Genomic DNA, 22107 nt, shown 5'->3' on the forward strand with positions numbered 1-22107 from the left:
ACCACCACCACAACTTTCACAACCATCACTACTACCTCCACCATCATCACCACCACCACCATCATGAATCCTAAAAAAACTAATGCACCAACAAAAAATAATAATAATAATAATAATAAATTTTGTTAACGTAATTTTTTCATAATCGGCCTTCCCGAAGGTATAAATAGTAAACAGTCGAAATAAAATTTCCTTCAAAAGGGAAAAAAAAAAAAAACTTTAAACAAAATTAAAAAATTATTTTTTTTTTTATTTTTTTTGTAAGTACCAAAAACGGGAAACGGGAAAAGAAAAGAAAAGAAAAAAAAAATTTTTTTTTTTTTCAAAGGGTTTTTTTTTTTTCTTTCATCCTTTTTTTATTTTTTTCCATTTTTCCTTTTCCTTTCATTTTTCCCTTGTTTTTTTTTTTTTTTTTTTTTTTTTTAATTGAAAATTTTAAGCAATTTCAATTTTTATTATTTTCCTTAAGGCATTTATTATTATTATTATTCATTTCTTTTGTCAAAAAAAATAAAATACTAATAATAATAATAATAATAATAATAATAATAATAATAATGATACTGATGATGATGATGAAAGTAAATTTTAACAAACCGGTTGTTTCCTCTTTTCTTTTTTTAATTCATTATTATTAAAAGTATATTATATTAATTTTCATTCAATTAATCTCTTTCTTTCTCTCTTACCCTCCCCTCTCTCTCTCTCTCTCTCTCTCTCTCTCTCTCTCTCTTATTTATTTTTATAATTAAATATTTTAATAATTTAAAAATTTTTATTTTATTACTTTACCGTACCAAAAATATTATTATTATTATTATTATCATCAAATTAAATATTTATAATAAAAAATAAACGTATCCGAATTTTTTTTTCCTTTCTTTGTTTTTTGTTCTCCATAAAATTTATAAAATGAACGAAAACGATAATGATGATGATGATGATGATGATGAATAAAATTACAATAAATTATATTGAATCCGGTGATTTTAATTAAAACAAATTATTCGTGGTAATTTTTTTTTTTTGTGTGCATGGGCCCCCCTTTTCTCTCGATAAACAAAATGCGAAGTCTCCCTATCACGGGAAAATTTTTTTTAGGGATTTCGTAGCAACCGATAAAATATAAACAAACACGATGAAAAAACGTTTAACAACCTCAACAACAACAATAACAACAACAACAACAACAACATAATTTTAAAAGAAAATATAAATAATATTAAAAAAAAAAACAAAATTATAAAAAAAAAAAAAAACTTCTTTCAAAAATATTTTAAAAAATTTAAAAAACTTATCTTTGATAAAAACATACATTGTATAAATAATAATAATAAATGTATAGAAAAACGTTTTTTTTCTTTTTTATTAGTACCACGTTCGAAATTAATGCCACGATCATCATCTTCGTTCACGTTTTAATAAATAACGATTAAATCATCAAAAACCGAATTCTTGTTTTAAAAAAAAAAAAAAAAAAAAAAATTAACAAACAAACAGAATAATATATTTACCTGTAAATAGTCGTTTGTAAAATTTAAATGATTTCAAATCGGCGACCGTTAAAATCACATATTATATAAAACAAACACAAACACAAACACAAACAACTTTAAATTACTTTATAATTTTATTTATTTTTAGTTTTTTTTTTTTTTTTTTTTCACGAACGAAAACACACAAACGAAAACACAACATTATTAACAAATTGATATAACTCTTATTATTTTACATAAAATTTTCAAAATTTAAATTTTATTAATCAATTTATTAAATTAATAATAATAATGATAATACACTACTTTACACATTTCCTATTTTGTAATTAACAAATAAATTTGTTTTATTTAAAGTCAAAAACCATTTAACGAACATGCATGAGAGACCATTTAATATTTAATTTATTTATTATTTAAAGTCGTTATTTTACATTAGGATATTCGAAAACGAAAACGATAATAATAATAATAATAATAATAGTGATAATTATAATTTTCGTAACGAATGAATAATAAAAAAACAAAAACATTTAAAAAAAATTTTTAACGGTTTTTTTGTTTGTTATTCGTTATGCGCGAGATGGTGGAACAATTTTTAAATTTTAAAAATTTAAATAAAGGCGCGAAACTCACGTCCACGGTAACCGATTGGAAAACATAACGGTACCGATAAAAAAATAAATTATGAAATACCATTTTATAAATAACGGATATTTTTCAAATGAATTTTCAACGGTGAAAAGAAAATTTTTCCAATAACTATTTTTCGTTTTGTCGCACTCGTAAAAACAACTATCGCGACTTTTTTCCCTTTTTTTATTTAATTTGTCCAACACTGTCTCACGTTCCGCGGGAACTTTTATCGTTTTCGACAAAGCTATGGCCGAATACCAATATGGCAACGGACTCGACGAAGCCAACAATCTCGTTATTACTTGAACGTGTACCATTAAAATACCGAAAATTGTTAAAAATGCGACGTGTGCAACGTACGGAAATATTCTCAAGGGTAATTCTCCTTCCAATTCTTTATCAACGATCCCCAAAAAAATTAAAGAAAATTTATAATTTTTAACGAAATCGTACGTTCCCCTACCCACGATGTAAATCATTGGGAATGCTAAAAGAAAATTTGGCAATTGTTTTAATTCGTAATAATTTAAAAATCCCACGTTCCAATAACGATTTTGTACGTAGGAATAAGCTATCGGATAAGAATCATTACACCACGTTGATCTATTAGCCGGAAACACGTACTCGTTCGATACGCCATATTGTCGAATAAATAACGGTAAGTTTTCCCGATGGGGATGACAAAATTTAACGTAGCAATACATTTGATAAATAACGAATGGAATAATTGTTAAAAAAACTCCCATGCTAAAAACCAAACTAAACATGAGTAATGTTTTCGTTTTGAATCTCATTTTTATGTATTGATAAATCACAAAACCTAAATTTATCAAACCGTTTGAACGAGTTGCTCCAGTCATTCCCATTATCAAACAACTGAGAACGTTGTTATTTTTATTAATTTGTAAAAGTCCATAAAATATCAAAAAACAATACAGGGATTCTGAATAAACTGCTGAAAAAAATATACTCGCTGGATTGATGGAAAACAATATTGACGATATGAATGCCAATTTTTGACTTTTCAAAACGACTAAACTTAAATTAAATAAAATTTTCGAAGTGTAAATAAATAATAAATTATTAAATAAAACTGATACTATTATCAACAAGCTGTGCATCGACATCAAGTTATTTAAATGAAAATAAAAACTTATGTAGTTTAACATTGATAATGTTAAGTTACTCAACTGTCTAATTATAACTGGGAAAAGTGGAAAAAAAGCGATTGTGTTTTCGTAAGTGTAACCATATTCGGAAATATGTAAAAAATATTGAGCATCCCAATGTGTTAAACCTTTAAATAATAATTCAGTGATTTTATCAATTCGAGTTTTTGTATAACTCAAATTCAATGGTTTTTGAAAAACATTCGCATCATGATCTGGAATTATTAAATTTGATAAAAATTGCAATAATATAATTCCAACACGAGAACATATTGCAAAATTTTGAACTTTTTCTTCCAGTGAATAAACCATTATTTTTTCCTTTCCCGCTTCCTAGAAAATTTACAAATTAACACTGAAAATAAATTAAATTAAATTAAAATGTGCCTTTGAGTTTAAAAATTTATTTAACAATGGCAGAGCATTAAAATTAAATTCGAATATACAAATTTATTAATGTTGTTCAAACAAAAAGAGGTTATGTTTACATTTCTCACCTTTTTCATATTAAACACTTTCTAATTCGAATGATTCACACACAATAAATTATATAAATTCAATGTTTTAAGTCATCGTGTAAATGTTTTAAAACGAAAATTAAACACAGAAATGAATTAAAAAAGAATTATAAATAATTAAATAATCAATTGTCATTAAACGAAAACAATCTCCATGTTACTCAACTGTGTTACACGTAAATATGCCGCGGTTACCATGGCAACCTCGCTTTTGTTTACCATATTGTTTTTTTTTTTTTTTCTGTTTCACATTTAAAAACTTCTCTTCAATGAGTTTTTAGGTTAAGTGTTTTTATATAAAATTTATAATAATAAAATATTTTTTCAAGAGTTCTTTTGTCAAAATTTATCTTAATATTTTTGTTCTCTACATGAGATAAATATTAAATAAAGTTTTTTTCACAAATAAATTAATAATTAACTAAATACTTTTATGGGAATAAATTTATTTAAAACGTACCGGTATTTACACATTTTATGTATTGATTTTTACTTTTCTTTTTAATTAAATATAAATCAAATTAATTAATTTAAAAAAAAAAAAAAAAAAATACTAAAATCTGACTATTCACATACGCAAACTGTTCAGTAAAAAATCATTTTGGGGAAAAAAATTTCTATTTCGAAATAAATGATTCTGAACGATTATGATAAATGATTCTTTAAAAATAAATTACAATAAATGATTTTTCAATTTAAAAACTTCTTTTTTTTTTTTATTGAAATAACAAGAATATCGAATATAGTGATAAATACACAATTTGAAGCTTTTCAAAAATTACTTTAAACGACAGAGAAAAAAAAAAATTTTAAATGGGATATAATAAATAAATCCCTAATTTTTTGTTTTCTTTTTAAATCAATTATGAAATTTCTTCGACCAAATTATAAATTATTTTCAAACAATAAATTTTTCACATTGTTGAATTATTATTATTATTACAAACTTATCGAAGAAAACATTCGTGATCAACAAAATTTGCTGTCAAATATTTTGCAAATTTTTTCTCTTTAATGACGACTAAATTTTTACTTTTACTTTAACTCCATCAATAAATTATTATTATTATTATTATTAATATCATTATCATTATATTTATTTTTTTTCTTTTTTTTTTTAAAAAGATACTAATTCTTTATTTGAAATTCTAAATTACACAATTATGGTAAAAAATCATGTAAATCCTGCGTCTTTAAACCAGACAATTTTCAAAAAAAAAAATAGAAAAACGGTAGCGAGTTTTTAAAATAATAACCAATAAAATAATTATTATTATTTTAAAACACTTTCTACGTATTTTATATAAATTATGTAATATTCATTACGAATAAATTATCATCATTATTATTACGTGTTTAAACAAAACCTTAACGAAACGAAATTTCAAAATTTTTTCTTCACTGGGGTTTTTTGTTTAAAAAACTTGGACTCCACGATCCTCGCGTTGTCAATATAGTCGGCTTTTCTTTATCTAACTTTTGTTTCTCCTCTATTTGCTCCTGAATTGATAAATAAATAAATAAATAAATAAATAGAATTTAAAATTTTAATAAAAATTGTTTTAAACCAGACTCACAAGCAACTTCCTTTGATTCTCTCTAAAAGCTTCAACTGGATTATCGAATTGTCGATAATATTCCAACGTTTCTCTGACGTCATCAACTTTGGCTAAAGCTATGGCTGTGATATAAGAGAAGAGAAAATATTATTTACTTTTAATATAAAAGGTGATGAAATTACAACTGGAAAATTGTTTTCATACTTTTTAAAAAGGCAGCCAAATCCACCAACATTAAATCATCGTCGTTGCCTTTCCAACGAGGCACCAATATCGTATTTGACCTGTGAAATTTCACGGAATCTGGATTCCAATCGACCACGATTACCTTTTTGAGATCTCTATTAAGACAACTAAGATCTTTTACGTGATGTCCATCGACAAAATGTGTAGCATCTCTCACCAAACGATACATAATGTAACCGTTCGGATCTAAAGCATCAAGTATTGGAAAGACAGTCTGGAAATAAAAATTCAATTTCGAATCATCAATGAAAACCATCTGTCAGAGACATCTTTTAACGAAAACAAAAAAAAAAAAAAAAAAATGTTAATGAAACTTTATGACATTTTACGATCATAACATTTCTAAAAATTTATATGAACATTAAAACGACTGATTCATTTACCATTCCTTGATCAGCTGTAAAAACAACAATTTCAAATAATGGCGGAGCTACTTGTTCTAAAAAATGATCCACTCCAGGTCGTTTTTTAAATCTCCATCCGGTCTGATACTGAAAATATATTTGAGACGATATTATAATCATCGAATTAAATTGTTCCAACTTGAAAAGTTTTATTTTATAAAACAAATTTTAATATTATAGATTGAAATATACACACTTACTGTCCAATCGGGATGTACTAAAACATCAGTCATTTCTAAAACCAATGTATAAGGTGGTTGAATGTAAGGATAGGTTAAGGGATCAGGTAACAATTTTTTTCTAGAAGGTTCTTGAATCATTTTCTGATAATAATTCAATTCCCTCCATATTCTACTGGTAAATTGTTGTAAAGGTGGCATGCCACTGAACTCATCTTCGATAATATTTCCATTCTCATCAACTTTCGGGCTACCTATAATGAATAGAATCAAATTTTAAATTTTTAGGTTTATTTTAACCTTTGTTAATAATGATTAAAGCATTTTATGATTTAAATACTGTTTAAGTAACAAAATGTAACACAAATTGATAAGGACACAAGTTTTGCAAAATTAATAATAATTTTATATTAATATATTTTACTACCTAATTGATATATCATATAGCTTCCGAATAATCCAAAAGATGCACCGAATGCAATAAAACTATATTTCATCGTTTTCCATGTGGCATCTCTTTTTTTGGCTTCTTCTTCTTCCATTTTTTGTTGTTCAATTTTTTCTTTTTCATTTTCATCTTTATTTTGTTCTATTGATTTTACATCATTTCGAAGACTGTCTTTAATACTATTATCATCGGTGGTATTTTTATCTTTACTAAAGTACCTTAAAGCTGTTGCTGAAGTGAAAATCAATATTTAATAAAGCATACTCTTATAAATTCTCAATAACTTTAATCATTTTATTTTTATACTTACTAAATTCGAAACGTGACAACTGCTGGGGTTTAAGTTTTAAACACACCGGATGATTCTGTTTATTAAAATAACATACACTATAATGTCTAATTCTAAAATTGGACTTAACAGATTCGCTAACAGATTTTAACAAATATCGTGAAACTTTTAAGCAATTTAAACTAGGAACAGCCATATTATTTTCTATTTAAATTTTGTTTATTTCACTATCAATGTACCTTCACATGTTCAAAAATTTTATCGTGTACTCAGTTAAAAACAAAAACATAGCCGACATATTGATAATAAGACTACGCATACGTTTATTTTTTCGTGTAACTAGACAAACATGTCTACATTGACTAATACTGACAGTTAATTGAAAATTAATTAATTTTATATCAAACATACGTTCCGTCTTATTAGTTTTTCTGAACAAATAATTAACATGGTAAATTTTTAATTTATTACATTTTCCATTTGTTTTTACGTAAATCAATCCAACTTTTATCACAAACTTTACATTAATGCCAAAAAACATACTCAACAACCTGTAATACTATTGAATGAATTAAAATTTATTTAAATTAACATTTTTGTATTTTTTTTTTTTTTTTGGGTATATTTTAGTCCGCCTTATTCAATTTTCAAAGTTTATTGACGGTTATTTTATTATTAATATGCACTTGTACGTATTTAAGAGCAATCGTTCCCAGTCTATTGGATCGTAATAAAGTTGGGTTAGTAAAAACTATTTTGTTTAAAATTTCCACACTGTTTTATATACGAACCTAAAAAATAAATCCACAATTTGTATTATTTATTTCAGATTTATGGGAACGTTTTGGAAATGTGCAAGAATTGGAGAAAGAAAGAGTCCTTATGTCGCATTTAGTTGTATATTAATGGCCAATGCTATTTTATTTTGGTCATAATTTTATCTAATATATAAATATATATATATTTTAATCGAATCATTCATAATAATTATTAATTAAAGGTACATCATTAATTATTAATTTTTATTTTACAAAAATTTAAAAATTGTTATTTCATTACTTTTTCTTCTTTTTCTCAAATTTGTATGCATGAATAAAAAAATATTTTTTTTGTTTTTGTAAAATTATTTATTCTTATTTTTCCAAATTAAAAATTTGTCACTTCATTATTATTGTCATCACTCGATAATAAAATAATAATAATAATAAATGAAAATTTGTGAAAATTGTTTTAGTAACATTTGAACCCACTAGGTGGATTAACAACACGCTTAGGGTCATACATACATTAATGGTTTAAACTTTTTTTTTTTTTTTTTTTTTTATTAAACTAAATTACCGTCGAAAAATGTCACAGTGCAAATAATTTACTCAACGTGACACAGGCGTAATAATATTTTTTTTTTTAAAAATTTTTTTTAATTATATATAGTATCATATTTAAAAAATGATAGTTTTTAATACATAAAAAAAAAAAGAAAAAAAAATTAAACTTCCAATAATAAATTTTTTACGCGGTTACGAACGAATTCATTCATCGATAATTATTATTATTATTATTTTTTTTTTTTTTTGTCGTTATCAAAATGAAAAAAAATTATAAAAACGTCGTCGGTGAAAAATTAATAACGACTGATAATTCCAGATTTCAAGTTGCTAAAGTTATAAATAATGGAGATGAAACTGGTCCAGGTAAGATAATAATAATAAAAGAAAAATTTCCTTTTTTTTCAACTTTTAATCATTATTATTATTATTATTATTATTATTATTATTATTATTGAAAAAAGGTAAAGGCTCGAATAATCAATTGATAAAAAATACTTTTTTCTACTGCTTTATTATACACAACAATATTATTATTACAATAATAATAATTTTTTTTTTAAAAATCAACTTTTACCCCTTCCCTTCTCTCCCCCCCCGATCCCCACCCCCTTTATTTGTTTTCCACTCGATGATAAGAGATGATCATAATAAAAAAAAAAATGTCAAATTATTCTAAAATTAAAGTAAATAATATTCGTTTAAAAAAAAAATTAGAGTCATTAAAAAAATGTTTTTTTTTTTTTTAATATGTTCACGTACAATAATAATTTTAAGCGAGGTCAGTAGTCGTTGTTGTTGTTGTTGTTGTTGTTCTGGTTGTTGTCGTCTTGTACTCAACAAGAAAATTATTAAAAAATTTTTTTATTCGACAAACGAATTTAAACAACCGACAACCATCTCGTTCTTAAAAAAAAAAAAAAAATTTTTTTTTTTTTTTTTTTTTTTTTTTATCAGGTTCTGACTATCGTATAACTATACCAAATATTGAAATTGATAATTACGACGAAACGGATGAATATGATAAACCGTTAAATAATTCAACAGCAACAACAGCAACAAATTCTCAAAAACATGGACAAACAACAAATCACAACAACACGTACGTGTACGATCCAAAAATTTCTAAAAATTTTTTGGAATATACGAGAGAGGTAAGAAATAGAAAAAAAAAAATTCTACATCCAAATCATTTTTTGCGATGAAATAATTTTTAACTTTTTTATTTTTTCCGCCCCCCCCCCCCCGGCACACACCCCCACGAAACTAGGCATTGCCGAGATTGGAACATTATAAAGATTTCAACAGCGTTCATCACGCACAACGACCATCTTTGGATGCTCTTCATAACGATCGATTTCACGAAAAGGTTTGTGTTTTATCACCCTTAACTCTTATTATTATTATTATTATCATTACGACACGATTCACCCCCACCCCCCCCCAGGTCGTAATTTTAAAACAATGACAAAAATATTTAGAGAGAGAGAGAGACAGACAGACGAAGATGGAAAAAAAAAAAAAAACTTTTAACAATTATTTCGCGTCTCAGAACTTGTTAATCCATTAAAAGAAAAAAAATTTTACAAGGAGAATTAAAAAGGCTGTGCGTGTGTGCGTGCGTGCGTGTGTAATTTTCCGACGGGCGGAAAATAATTGCACCAATTCAAACGAAGCAAAAAAAAAAAAAAAAAAAAAATACATTTCGTTACTATTATTATTTTTTTATTTTTATTTTTTTTTTCATTACCTCTTACAACTTCTGATAGAATTTTTCTTTCGAATTTTCTCTAACGCAAAATTTTTCTGCCGTTAATCAGGTGCACACATACACGTATTATCACGTTTGCTTTTTTTTTTTTTTTTTCTCACAAGCGCCATTAATTAATATTAAATTATCGGGTCAACGATATAAATTAATGTCGAAGAAAAAAATTTTTAGCATGACCAAAAAAAATGAACCACGTGACTTTATTAATGTCTGACATTAATTGACGTGATGGGTCGATTGACGATGACGACCACGACGACAAGCACACACACATAAAAATTTACGTTATTTTGCTATAGTTCGGAAATGACGGTTAATAATGATAATGATAATGATGATAATTACAGGTACAGAGGGAAAAAGATGAAGAAAATTCAGAACCTCAGGGTAAAATAATAAAATTCGGATGGTTGGACGGTGTCTTTATGAGATGTCTTTTAAACATTTGGGGAGTCATGCTTTTTTTAAGGTTGTCTTGGGTCGTCGGACAAGCGGGAATAGGCGAAGGGGCTTTAATTATATGTCTGGCAAACGTTGTCACCATCGTCACGACCATATCCATGTCGGCCGTGTGTACGAACGGTCAAATAAAAGGGGGTAAGAATGTATAAATAATAATAATAATAATTTTTGTTTACCTTAATTAATTTCCAATTTGGATTTAGGAGGCGTGTATTACATGATATCTCGATCATTGGGCCCACAATTCGGTGGTGCTATCGGACTCATGTTCACACTTGCCAATTCCGTTGCTGTTGCCATGTACATCGTAGGATTTTGCGAATCTCTTCAGGTATGACCTCCTCAACATCATCATCACCTGATAAATAAATAAATAAAATTAATTTTTTTAAAAACATGTTTTCTCCATTCCTCAGACTTTATTGAAAACTTTTGATTTGATAATAATCGATGGAGATGTAAACGATATAAGATTGGTGGGAACTTTAACGCTTATTTTAATATTGATACTCGCCATTGTTGGCATGGATTGGGTGACAAGAGTAAGTTATGAAAAAAATTTCCTTTTATGACGTCATTAATTGATTTTCTCACCTTCGTTTGTCATGATGTCCAGACTCAGATGGTGCTCCTCATCGTCCTGATTTTATCACAATTGGATTTCGTGATAGGAACGATTGTGGGACCGAAAAATCAAGAAGAAATCGCCAAAGGATTTGTTGGGTATAACGGTACGTGAAAATCGATGAAATAATGATGATGATGATGATGATAATAATAATGATGAGTTTAATTATTTCAGGTGAACTTTTTACCAAAAATTTTTTTTCCTCATATCAATTACACGAGGGTATAGAACACGATTTCTTTTCCGTTTTTGCTGTTTTTTTTCCAGCAGTAACTGGTATCGTTGCTGGAGCGAACCTTTCGGGAGATTTAAAAGTAATAATTCCTACCGAATGGAAAAAAAAAAAAAAAAAACCGTTGAATTTACAATTTTTAAATTAAAAATAAATTTTACAGGATCCGAGCAGTGCCATACCTAAAGGTACTCTCCTTGCCATATTCGTTACTTTTTTATCTTATCTTGCCTATGCTTTTATGGTTGGAGGTTGCGTTCTGAGAGATGCATCTGGAGACGTCGAAGATTACATAAAAGGATTAAATGAATCGAATCCATTACTATATGTAACCAATTGCACGATTGGAAGTTGTAGTTACGGTTTACAAAACGACAGTCAGGTTTGTCTATTATAAACCTTAGTTCTTTTTGATTGAAACGTTGATTTTCGACAGGAATCTTTTTCTGTTTTTTTTAGGCGATGGAATTGGCATCCCTATGGGGTCCATTGATTTACGGTGGTTGTTTTGCTGCTACCTTATCATCGGCTATAGCTAGTTTAGTTGGAGCTCCAAGAGTTCTTCAAGTATTTAAAAAAAAAATTGTTTTAATCATTTCAATCGACATTTAAACTTTAATACTAATACCTTAATCCTTACTTTTGCAGGCTTTGGCGAAGGACAAATTATATCCTTTTATAGGTTTTTTTTCCGAAGGCTACGGAGCGAACAACGATCCCGTACGAGGTTACGTTCTGGTTTTTTGCACGTCGTTCGCTTGTATTTTAATAGGTAAACAGATGAACCCATTAAAAATAATAATAATAATAATGACAGAAATGACGTCACTCATTCATTTTGATTCATTAATGCAGCACAATTGAACGCCATTGCACCACTTCTATCCAATTTTTTTCTGACGGCTTATGCTTTGATAAATTTTTCGGTGTTTCATGCTTCCATATCGAAGAGTCCCGGATGGAGACCTGCATTCAAAGTAATTAAAAAACAAATTGTAATCATTTAAATTCAAAAAATGTCTAATAATAATGATAATAATAACTTTTTTTTTTTTTTAGTACTACAATGCTTGGGTCAGTTTATTGGGGACCCTATTATGCATTCTGGTCATGTTTTTAATATCTTGGTGGACGGCATTAATAACTTTTGTAGTGGTTGTAACGTTGTACCTATACGTTTCCTACAGAAAACCAGGTTACATGTGCATTTTTTTTTTGTTCTTCCTACATAAAACCGGGTAATGGATGGTAAATAAGTTTAATAAAAGTATAAATAATTATGCAGATGTCAATTGGGGATCCTCGACTCAAGCTCAGTGTTATAGCATTGCATTGCGTTCCGTTATTGACTTGAACTACATGGAAGAACATGTGAAGAATTACAGGCCGCAAATTGTCATATTGAGCGGTTTGCCAGGATGGCGACCTCCGTTGGTACATTTTGGTAATCTCGTTGTCAAAGGATTATCACTTTTAATCTCTTCACACATAGTACCCGTAAGTTTATCGAAACGAAATTAATAAAACAATGAATGGTTTAAAAAAAAAAAAAAGGCATTTCCAGGAAGAAGTTTCGCAAAGAGAAATTGATAATTTAACAAAGAGAGGTCATAGATGGTTGGCACATCATAAAGTAAAAGGATTTTTCAATGTGGTAGCAGCAAAAAATTTCGAATCCGGTGCTCGATCATTAATGCAAAACGTGGGAGTTGGAAAATTGAGACCGAATATGTTGCTGATGGGTTACAAATCGACGTGGAAAAAATGCAGTTTGGACGAACTTCTACAATATTTTAACGTCATACAGTAAAAATTTTTTTTTTTCTTTATAACCGTTAATCAACTCGAAAAAATTTTAATAATAATAATGATTTCACAGCGGTGCATTAGACAGGCATTTAGCCATAGGAATTCTTCGAATGCCTTCAGGTTTGGATTATTCGAATAGAATACAAGATGAAGATTTAGTGGCACCTGAAAACGAAAGAGAAAGAAAACGTAGAAAAAGAAATAAAAAACTCATTGATAGAAACAATTCATCCAATCATCTTTCTTCTGGTAACAAGTTTCAAGTTCAATTTTTGTATAAAACTTTATGAGTTCGCGCCATTTTTTTTTTCTTTTTTTTTTTCTATTAAAGATAGCGAAACGGAATGTAAAAAAATATCCAATTCACCATCCGGAGACCTTAAAGAAAGTCATAAGAAAAAAGGCGAAAAGTTTTAAGAAGTCGTTTTAAGGGTACCATTGTGCCAAAGGTAGAAAGACAACCGTTAGATTTAGATGGTAATCCCGTTTCAAAAGATGTTTTGGATAGTCTAATGCATTTTCGTAAAAGACAAACGGCTGGAAATATTGATGTGTGGTGGCTATACGATGATGGAGGTATCAAATCGTCAAAAAAGGATACCGGTTAACCCCCTCCCCCACCCCCTTACCCATCGACATAACGTTAATGATAATCATTTTCAGGTTTGACATTACTCATACCTTATATATTAAGCACGAGATCCATATTTTCCGAATGCAGACTAAGAGTTTTCTCATTGTGTAGTAACGCCGATGAACTAGATCAGGAACAAAGAAAGTTAATATTAAAATAAAATTTAACACATCAATTTAAAAATTAATTTTAAAACTTTAAAAAATTACTTTTAATTTTTTTTTTTAAGGCTGGCAGCATTGTTATCAAAATTTAGAATAAGTTGCAAAGATGTCATAGTTATACCTGATATTATGAAAAAAGCTCAAACATCTTCAAGAATTGAATTCGATGGTTTGGTACAAAATTTTCGAGTTAGAGATGATCAAGTGACAGAAGAAAATAGTAAGTCAATGAATATCTCCATCTGAAATTAAATAAACAGTATTACTATTATTATTTTTATTTTTATTATTATTAAAATCAATAGAATCAATAGTGATTTCCGATACAGAGTATCATAATTTAAGAGAAAAAAGTAACAGACATATGAGACTTAGAGAGCTTTTAAGAGAACATTCATCTGATGCAGCTTTTATCGTTATGTAAGTTAAAAAGATTATATCTTTCCCATAAATTATTTAGCCTTCTTCCATGACTGTTTTTTACTTTTAAATAATATTAATAGGACATTGCCAGTGCCAAGAAAAGGATTAGTATCGGCTCCAATGTATATGGCTTGGTTAGAATTATTAACTAAAGGAATGCCACCATATTTATTAGTTAGAGGCAATCAAAATTCTGTATTGACATTTTATTCGTAAAATAATTTACATGTAATTTTTTTTTTTTTTAGTGAAACACTGCTTTAGCAAAATCAATTTTTTTTTTTTTTTTTTTACATTTTTAATATACATATAAGGTATGAATTTTAAATGCTTGATTAATGAGTTAGATGAGAAAAAAAAAAACCTGTTTTTATAAATAAATTAATTTTTATTAACTGCCAAAAGATATTTTAACTTTTTTTTTTTTTTTTTTTTTTACTCGTTGATTTTATCAATTTTATTATAAAATAAATATTATTATTATTATTATTATAAATGAAATTATGATTATGCAAAAAAAAAAAAAAAAAAATATTTAATGTAAATCTTTAAAATTTTCTTGTTTATTAATAAAAAAAAAAATTTGAAAACTAAAAATGAAAATGTCACTTTAATGAAATCTCCATCACACCACAGCTATCATATTTTAATTAATTTTTTTCAATGTGTTTGATAAAGTATAAATATTTTTTTAAGTACGTGTGCATTTAAAAACATTTTAAATTAAAAATATTATTGAAATTGTTAAATATTTAAAAGTATTAAATTTATCTTAGATTCAAATTTATGTGACTAAACTGAAAAAATGAATCATACTTGAGTTTTTTACTTGTCCTAGTATCTAATCGACGCGTTCGGTGACGGAAAATAAACGTTTGTGACAATTTTTGCTTTCACTTTATTAAAAAAAAAAACTTATAAAAGTGATTTACTTACATTATATTAAAACTTTTTGAAATTAAAAGTAAAATTTATTAACAAGTTGCAACGAAAAACCATTTATTTGAATTTTTTTTTTTTTTTTTAATTTTAAGTTGGACATCCTGAAAATTTAAGTTGTAGTAAAAATGGCCGATAGCGAGTTCGAACACAGTTTAAAGTCTGATCAAAATGTAACAAAACAAACACCGTTGGGACCTCGAGCCGTAACGATTTACAAAACTGAAACGGGGTTTGGGTTTAATGTGAGGGGTCAGGTTAGTGAAGGGGGACAGCTACGTAGCATCAATGGTGAACTTTATGCACCTTTGCAACATGTCTCTGCTGTTCTTGGAGGCGGAGCTGCAGAAAAAGCAGGAATTCGTAAAGGTGATCGAATTCTTGAAGTGTAAGTAAATTATAATCAACAACGTTTCTATAATAGATATAACAATAGTTTTAACAATACGTAAACATTTCACAATAATACGTTTTGAATAACGTAAATGTCAACTCTTGATTTTACAATTGATTGACTTCATTAATAATAATAATAATAATAATAGTTTAGGTGTTGAGGTGCTTTTCTATTTTGTATAACAACTTTGGTCGTTATTTCAATTAATGATATAACAATTAAAAATTTATTTTTTTACTTACAATACTTTCATTCATTTTGTTTACAGTAATGGTGCTTCAGTTGAAGGAGCTACACATAAACAAGTTGTTGAGCTCATTAAGTCAGGTGGAGATGTTCTTACTTTGACTGTGATATCGGTGACTCCGCAGGAAGCGGAAAGATTGGAACCATCAGATGATGCTCCTACATATGCTTGTATAGATTATTCAGAAAAGAGGTAAATTTATTTAATAAAACTTTTTGAAAATTTTTTGTAATTATTGATTTTTTATATATATATGAGTCATTATTATTATATAAAAATTTTAGACACCATTGGGCGATCAATATGTTAAATATGTTGCAGATCCCTTCCAATCTCTATACCTGATTATCATTACCTTGAAAGAGGAGGTGACAGATATGTTGTTTTTAACATATATATGGCTGGTAGACATTTGTGTTCTAGAAGGTACAGAGAATTTTCAAATTTGCACACTCAACTTAAAAGGGACTTTCAAGGATTTTCATTTCCTAAACTACCAGGAAAATGGCCATTCGTGTATGTTTAAAACGAAAATTATGTAATGTGATTAATTTACTTTGATGTTTAAAAAACCATTTATTTATTATTAAGTTTGAGCGAGCAGCAATTGGATTCTAGAAGGAGAGGATTGGAACAGTACTTAGAAAAAGTATGCGCGGTTAGAGTGATTGCAGAAAGCGATGCAGTGCAAGAATTTCTAACCGACAGCGATGTACAGGATAATGTCTCACCGGTTGATCTCAAAGTTTTGTTACCAGATCAGGAAATTGTCACTGTAACCATTTACAAAAGTGCCAATGCAGAAGAAGTATATAAAGCGGTTATAGGAAAAATTGGAATGTCAGTAAATTCATCAAAATATTTTTATTTGTTTGAAATAGTCGAATATAATTTTGGTGTGTACCACAAATTAATTTTAATTTGAAATTAAAAAAAAAAAAATTAATTAATTGATTAAAATATGTGAATGTCATAAAGCAAAAAAAAATAATTATTAATATAAAAAAAAAAAAAAACAATTTTTTGCGTTTTTCAGAACGAAAATTACTTCCCAATGAATATCCGCATAATTTATACATACAAAACTACAGCACGGCCAGTTCGACGTGTTTAGCAATCAGAAAATGGATATTCACTCTGAGTAAAGAATTAAGTTTAAAACACGACGATCTTGTTACGTCATATATATTTTGGCAAACCATTGATGAAGTTAACAGGGGCCACATAATTGCAAAAGATAGATTGTATCAATTGAAAGCTTTGCAAGATTCTTCAAGAAAAAATGAGGTGCTCGATAATAACCGCAAAGCGTTAAATATTTATATTTTTATATTATTCATATTTATATATATATATATATATATTGTAAATCATTTTCAGTACCTTCAACTTGCTCGCGAATTACCCGGTTACGGTGACGTAGTATTTCCACATTGTTCTTGTGATAGTCGTAAAGAGGGTCACGTGATTGCCGCCGTAGGAATGAAAAGTTTTCGTTTGCACGCGTGTCGGGAAGATGGAACGTTAGAAAATCAAGTTGTCGAATTTGAATGGCCTTCGATAAAAGAATGGGAAGCCGACGATGAAGCTGTGGCCTTTTGTTTTCAATATCAAAAACCTGACAAGAATCCGCGATGGGTTAAAATTCACACTCCTTACGTAAGTCGAAACTAGAAAACGTGTCAGAAGACTTTCTGCAACATGTTTAACATTTTACCCTTGTTTACAGTATTTGTTCATGTCGGATTGTTTCGATAGAATATTAGAAGAGTCTAAATGGGAGGACACGGGAGAGTGACAAATTGGGTTTTGTAGAAAATAATTGATTACGTATTCCTACTGGTAGACACACGCGCACGCACGCACACACACACACACACGCAACCTTCATAACTTTCCTGAGATTTGTCATGATGCGTGTGTTTCCACGTACAGACACAAGAAGGAGAAAGTTTAAGAAGAATAAGAAAAAAAAATACATTTTATAGTAATTGAAATTATTCGCCTACTATCTCTTCAGGTACAGGTTGATTCATTTTAATTCTATCATATACGTCAATTCGTCCAAATTTTCGATTATGTTTCCAAAAAAAAAAAAAAAAAAAATTCATTCCAAAAAATGTTTAATCGAAAAATTAAAAAAAAAAAAAAATCGTCTGCGACGTTTGATTGCATCGATTTAAAAAAAAAAAAAAAAAAGGGGGGGGAGGAGGTGGAGTGAACAACATTTTAAATGTTATTTTTTTTTAAATTGAATTTGGCGCGTATTATTATTTCCAGGTTTCGTACCTTGTTTACGATAAATTTATAACGATAGCGATTTAAAATGAATATTTGGTTAAATTTCCAAGTTTAAATCGAACTGGATGTCATTTATCTACCGTCTCTCTCTCTCACTCTCACTCTCACTCTATCTATGTATTTCTCTCTCTCTCTCTCTCTCTCTCTCACTCTATCTATGTATTTCTCTCTCTCTCACTCTCGAAGGAAAATTATTTTACTTAGTTATTATCTCTATGACTGACCAAAAAAAAAAAAAAAAAAAAAAAATTCTAAAAGACTGACTGATTGATTGATTGAAAATTTTAAGGAAAAAATAAAATCTTAACATTATCATTTCCCGTCGGAGTGTGATTATGACAAAAACATTCGAACGTTCTCATTCATTATTTCAGGTTTACCTTCTTCCTCCCTTTCCCCCCCTCCCCCACTACCGAACACCAAAACTAAACCGAAAAGAAAATTTTTCCCCTTTTCCTCTCTCTCCCCCTCTTTTTTTTAAATGGAAAAATTTAGCAGAAGAAAAAAAAGTGCGTCATTTTCAAAAAAAAAAAAGTCATTTTGCATATCAAATTTTTTTAAAACGTGATAAATCGTTGATAAACTAAGTATTATTATTATTATTATTAATTATTATTAACTATTATTATTATTAATATAAATAAAAATACGATGTAAGAATAATAATAATAAAAAACAAATCTTTATCTGTACCTTAAGAGAAAGTTAATTAATTATTTGTTTGTTTGTAATTATTTTAAATGTATAGAAAGAAAGAAAGAAAGAAGTAAGAATAATAATAATAATGATAATGATAATAGTTTTAAAAATTATTATTATTATTTATATATAATTTCTATTAAGTTCCGATACATAAAACGTTTGTTTTTATTTTAAAAAAAAAATGCTCTATTTGTTAATTCATCGATTAATCGATTTATCGTTCGATGGATCGATCGATTTGATTTATTGTATAGAAAAAATTTAAGCTTAATATCACAGTTGTGTATATATATATATATATATATAGTATATAATTTTTGTTGTAAATAAAAAAAAAAAAAATAAATAAATAAAAAAAAATTGTATATTTTATTTTAGATTTATAATTTATAATGATAATAATCGCGTTTTTCTTATCTTTTTTTTTTTTTCTTTTTTTCTTCGTCCCATCTATTAATTTTATTATTTTTTTTAAATAAAAATATTTTATAGTAAAAAAAAAAAAAAGAAAAGAAAGAAATAAAATAAACAAAAAAATTTAAAAAAAAACTAGTCATTAGTGTGAAGAAAAGAATAGAATAAGAAAGAAGAAGAAAGATAAAGAAGAAGAAGAAGAATGTTATATATAAATATTGTTAATAATAATATTGTTTTAAATTTAAAAAAAAAATTTTTCCTTTTTTTTTTTTTTTTTGTATTTTATGTAAAATTAAAAAATTTTTAATTAAATGCTTTTACGATTGGATAATTATAAATTCTATATAAAATTTAAATAAATAAAATTATGTTGTATCGTATATGCATGTATAAATGTTAAAATTTATTTATTTTCATTTTCCCTCGAATGAAATTTACCAAAAAAAAAAAAAAAAAAAGTATTATTATTATTATTTTCCAAAAATTTTCTTAGAAATAAATCCACTGAGATTATCATTATTATCATTATTATTGTTCGATTAGAAAAAATTATTTGAAAAAAAAAGTTTATCGATTGAAATTTGAAAAAATGGAATAGAGCAAATGGATTCGAAATTAAACGAAACCTTTTTTCTTTTGTCGTTAAATATTAAAAATGAGAATGATGATGATAATAATGAAAGAAATAAATAATAAATGCCTCAAATGAAATGTTTTCATAATTAAATTGTTAAATTTGTATTTTTAATTATCAAAAAAAAAAAATTTTCAAAAGGTTTAGTTACATATTATAAATCGATAAATTTCTTAAGTGGGAACATTCGAATTGTCGAAATGTATTTCATAAAATGCTTTTATTATGTGGGATTATAACTTTTTCTCTAACTTTTTTATTAATGTTAATAATAATAATAATAATACTTAGATCAATATATAAAATGTGTTTAGTAATATATATGGGGTTATTATTTAACTATTAAAAAAGTTATGTATCGTAAACCCTTTAAAAGTTTTTAAAAAATAAATGCTAATTTAATCTTTTCGGAATCTTTTTCTTTATTTTCATATAAAACAAAAAAAACCTCAATTGAATTTAACATTATTGATTATTAAAATTTAATACAAAAATATTATTATTAATAAATATTATTAAAGTTCAGCATTCGATTTTATCGGAATCTTTAAGAAATTTTCAAAAAAAAAAAAAAAAATGGTTTCAATCGCAGTATGATTTATCAATTGATTTTAATTATTTTAAATAAATTTTTAAAAAAATTGATTTGATTTAAAATATTTATTAAATTTATTAAATTTATATATTTTTTTCCCGACATCATCCTAATATTAATTTTATTATTATAACTAATATGTTGAGAAAAATAAGAGGAACTGAAATGAAAATAATGAAAAAAAAAAAAAATATGTACTAAACAACATATTTTAAATAAAAAAAAGAAAAGAATTTCTAAAACAAACATGATAAATTTATAAAAAGTAATCAGGGGGGGATCTTATTGTATTATGAAAAAAAATATGTACATAAAATAAGTACATGATAAATTCAAAGAACTGTTTTTCGAATAAAATAAAAAAATTTTTTAACAATTTTGTTTAGGTTTTTAAAACAAACTCAACTGATTACTTTACAAAATTTATCTTTTGTTAAAAAGTAATTAAATTGTTTTAATACATACATCTGGCCACAGTCCTTATTGAACGAATTAAATTTAATATTTGATGTTTAATCGAAGGTTCCTCTCCAAAACCCTGCATATTTTGTCTATCGATTCCCCATCCAACTAAAAAAATAAATAAAAAATTATGTATTTATTAATTTCAAATTAACTGATATGTGTAAAACTTATTAAAGATATTTAATTTTACAGTTTTCAAATATTATTTTTTTAATAATTGAGTTATAATAATAATAATAATACTATTTTAAAACTTCTGTTCGAGATTAAATCTTAGTATTGCATTCCACAAAGGAAATAAAGCAAAAAATTGAAAAAAAATATTTTTAATTAAGTTTTTATTTTGTTTTAAAATTAAATAATTTTAAATTTCACATAATTAAAAATTACTTAAATGATATCAATCAATTAATTAACAACACACAAAAAAGTTTCATTTAAGTTAAAAGTTTATCTTGTAATAAAACAAAAAAAAATTGCGATAAATTTGTTTTTATTTTACGTTTTTAAGTCTAAAAAATAAAATTTAATTACTTTTGGCTAAAAATCTCTCTTCGTGTAAAATACAAACTGCATTTAGTACTAATATTGAAGCCTCGAATAAATTCCACAATGTAAATGCCATTTTTTAACATGTATAATATTTGAACACGAGAATGATTGTCGTGTCAATAACGAAAACACAACGTACGACAACGTACGCTATGACGACGTACGCTCCGACGTGGAATTAACCGAATAAAATTTTTTTGAAAACTTTTAAAAATTTAATGGAAAGACGTTTTCAAATACTTATCGAATAAATCGTTAAATCGTTATAATTATTACAAAATTAATTGTTAATTTTTTAAAAATAATTATTAAATATGGCGGTACGTATAAATTAATTACTTTCTTTTCCTTTTTTTTTTTTTTTTAACTTTATTCGGTAAAACTTTTTGTTATAAATCTTATACATGTATATTTATATCAAGATATAAATTTGATTTAAAACTTGGAGAAAACCTTCTCAAATTTT

General features: G+C 26.4%; 6 protein-coding genes across 6 annotated transcripts; 3 read left to right on the forward strand and 3 right to left on the reverse strand.

Annotated features, from left to right (window-relative positions):
• Positions 1 to 2128: 2128 nt before the first annotated feature.
• Phum_PHUM399360 (GPI mannosyltransferase, putative) lies at positions 2129 to 3807 on the reverse strand (the record flags this gene model as incomplete). Its single annotated transcript, XM_002428683.1, has 2 exons — positions 2129 to 3634; positions 3799 to 3807. 2 exons carry the CDS (start codon positions 3805 to 3807, stop codon positions 2129 to 2131), a joined length of 1515 nt encoding a protein of 504 aa, XP_002428728.1.
• Positions 3808 to 5217: 1410 nt separating this feature from the next.
• Positions 5218 to 6749, reverse strand: Phum_PHUM399370 (import inner membrane translocase subunit TIM50-C, putative; the record flags this gene model as incomplete). Its single annotated transcript, XM_002428684.1, has 6 exons — positions 5218 to 5319; positions 5397 to 5500; positions 5583 to 5838; positions 6008 to 6115; positions 6229 to 6461; positions 6632 to 6749. 6 exons carry the CDS (start codon positions 6747 to 6749, stop codon positions 5218 to 5220), a joined length of 921 nt encoding a protein of 306 aa, XP_002428729.1.
• Positions 6750 to 7574: 825 nt separating this feature from the next.
• Phum_PHUM399380 (uncharacterized protein) lies at positions 7575 to 7879 on the forward strand (the record flags this gene model as incomplete). Its single annotated transcript, XM_002428685.1, has 2 exons — positions 7575 to 7684; positions 7774 to 7879. Coding segments are annotated over 2 exons (216 nt in total), but the record flags the coding sequence as incomplete, so codon positions are not given.
• A 650-nt stretch (positions 7880 to 8529) lies between these two features.
• Positions 8530 to 14608, forward strand: Phum_PHUM399390 (sodium-potassium-chloride cotransporter, putative; the record flags this gene model as incomplete). The annotated part of the gene is made up of 21 exons (XM_002428686.1): positions 8530 to 8635; positions 9227 to 9423; positions 9540 to 9638; positions 10388 to 10637; positions 10706 to 10833; positions 10919 to 11044; positions 11119 to 11233; positions 11305 to 11444; positions 11526 to 11744; positions 11822 to 11929; positions 12011 to 12134; positions 12218 to 12339; positions 12422 to 12557; positions 12648 to 12859; positions 12927 to 13168; positions 13242 to 13420; positions 13583 to 13747; positions 13835 to 13949; positions 14035 to 14189; positions 14275 to 14389; positions 14473 to 14608. The coding sequence occupies 21 exons, from the start codon at positions 8530 to 8532 to the stop codon at positions 14606 to 14608; spliced, it is 3189 nt and encodes a 1062-aa protein (XP_002428731.1).
• Positions 14609 to 15459: 851 nt separating this feature from the next.
• Positions 15460 to 17773, forward strand: Phum_PHUM399400 (Sorting nexin-27, putative; the record flags this gene model as incomplete). The annotated part of the gene is made up of 7 exons (XM_002428687.1): positions 15460 to 15719; positions 15997 to 16167; positions 16297 to 16491; positions 16567 to 16871; positions 17012 to 17262; positions 17356 to 17634; positions 17705 to 17773. 7 exons carry the CDS (start codon positions 15460 to 15462, stop codon positions 17771 to 17773), a joined length of 1530 nt encoding a protein of 509 aa, XP_002428732.1.
• A 3305-nt stretch (positions 17774 to 21078) lies between these two features.
• On the reverse strand, positions 21079 to 21714 carry Phum_PHUM399410 (uncharacterized protein; the record flags this gene model as incomplete). Its single annotated transcript, XM_002428688.1, has 2 exons — positions 21079 to 21194; positions 21624 to 21714. 2 exons carry the CDS (start codon positions 21712 to 21714, stop codon positions 21079 to 21081), a joined length of 207 nt encoding a protein of 68 aa, XP_002428733.1.
• Between the last annotated feature and the right edge of the window lie 393 nt (positions 21715 to 22107).

Source organism: Pediculus humanus, genomic scaffold, assembly GCF_000006295.1.
Source record: "Pediculus humanus corporis 1103172107910 genomic scaffold, whole genome shotgun sequence".
In the NCBI taxonomy this organism is placed as follows: domain Eukaryota; kingdom Metazoa; phylum Arthropoda; class Insecta; order Psocodea; family Pediculidae; genus Pediculus; species Pediculus humanus.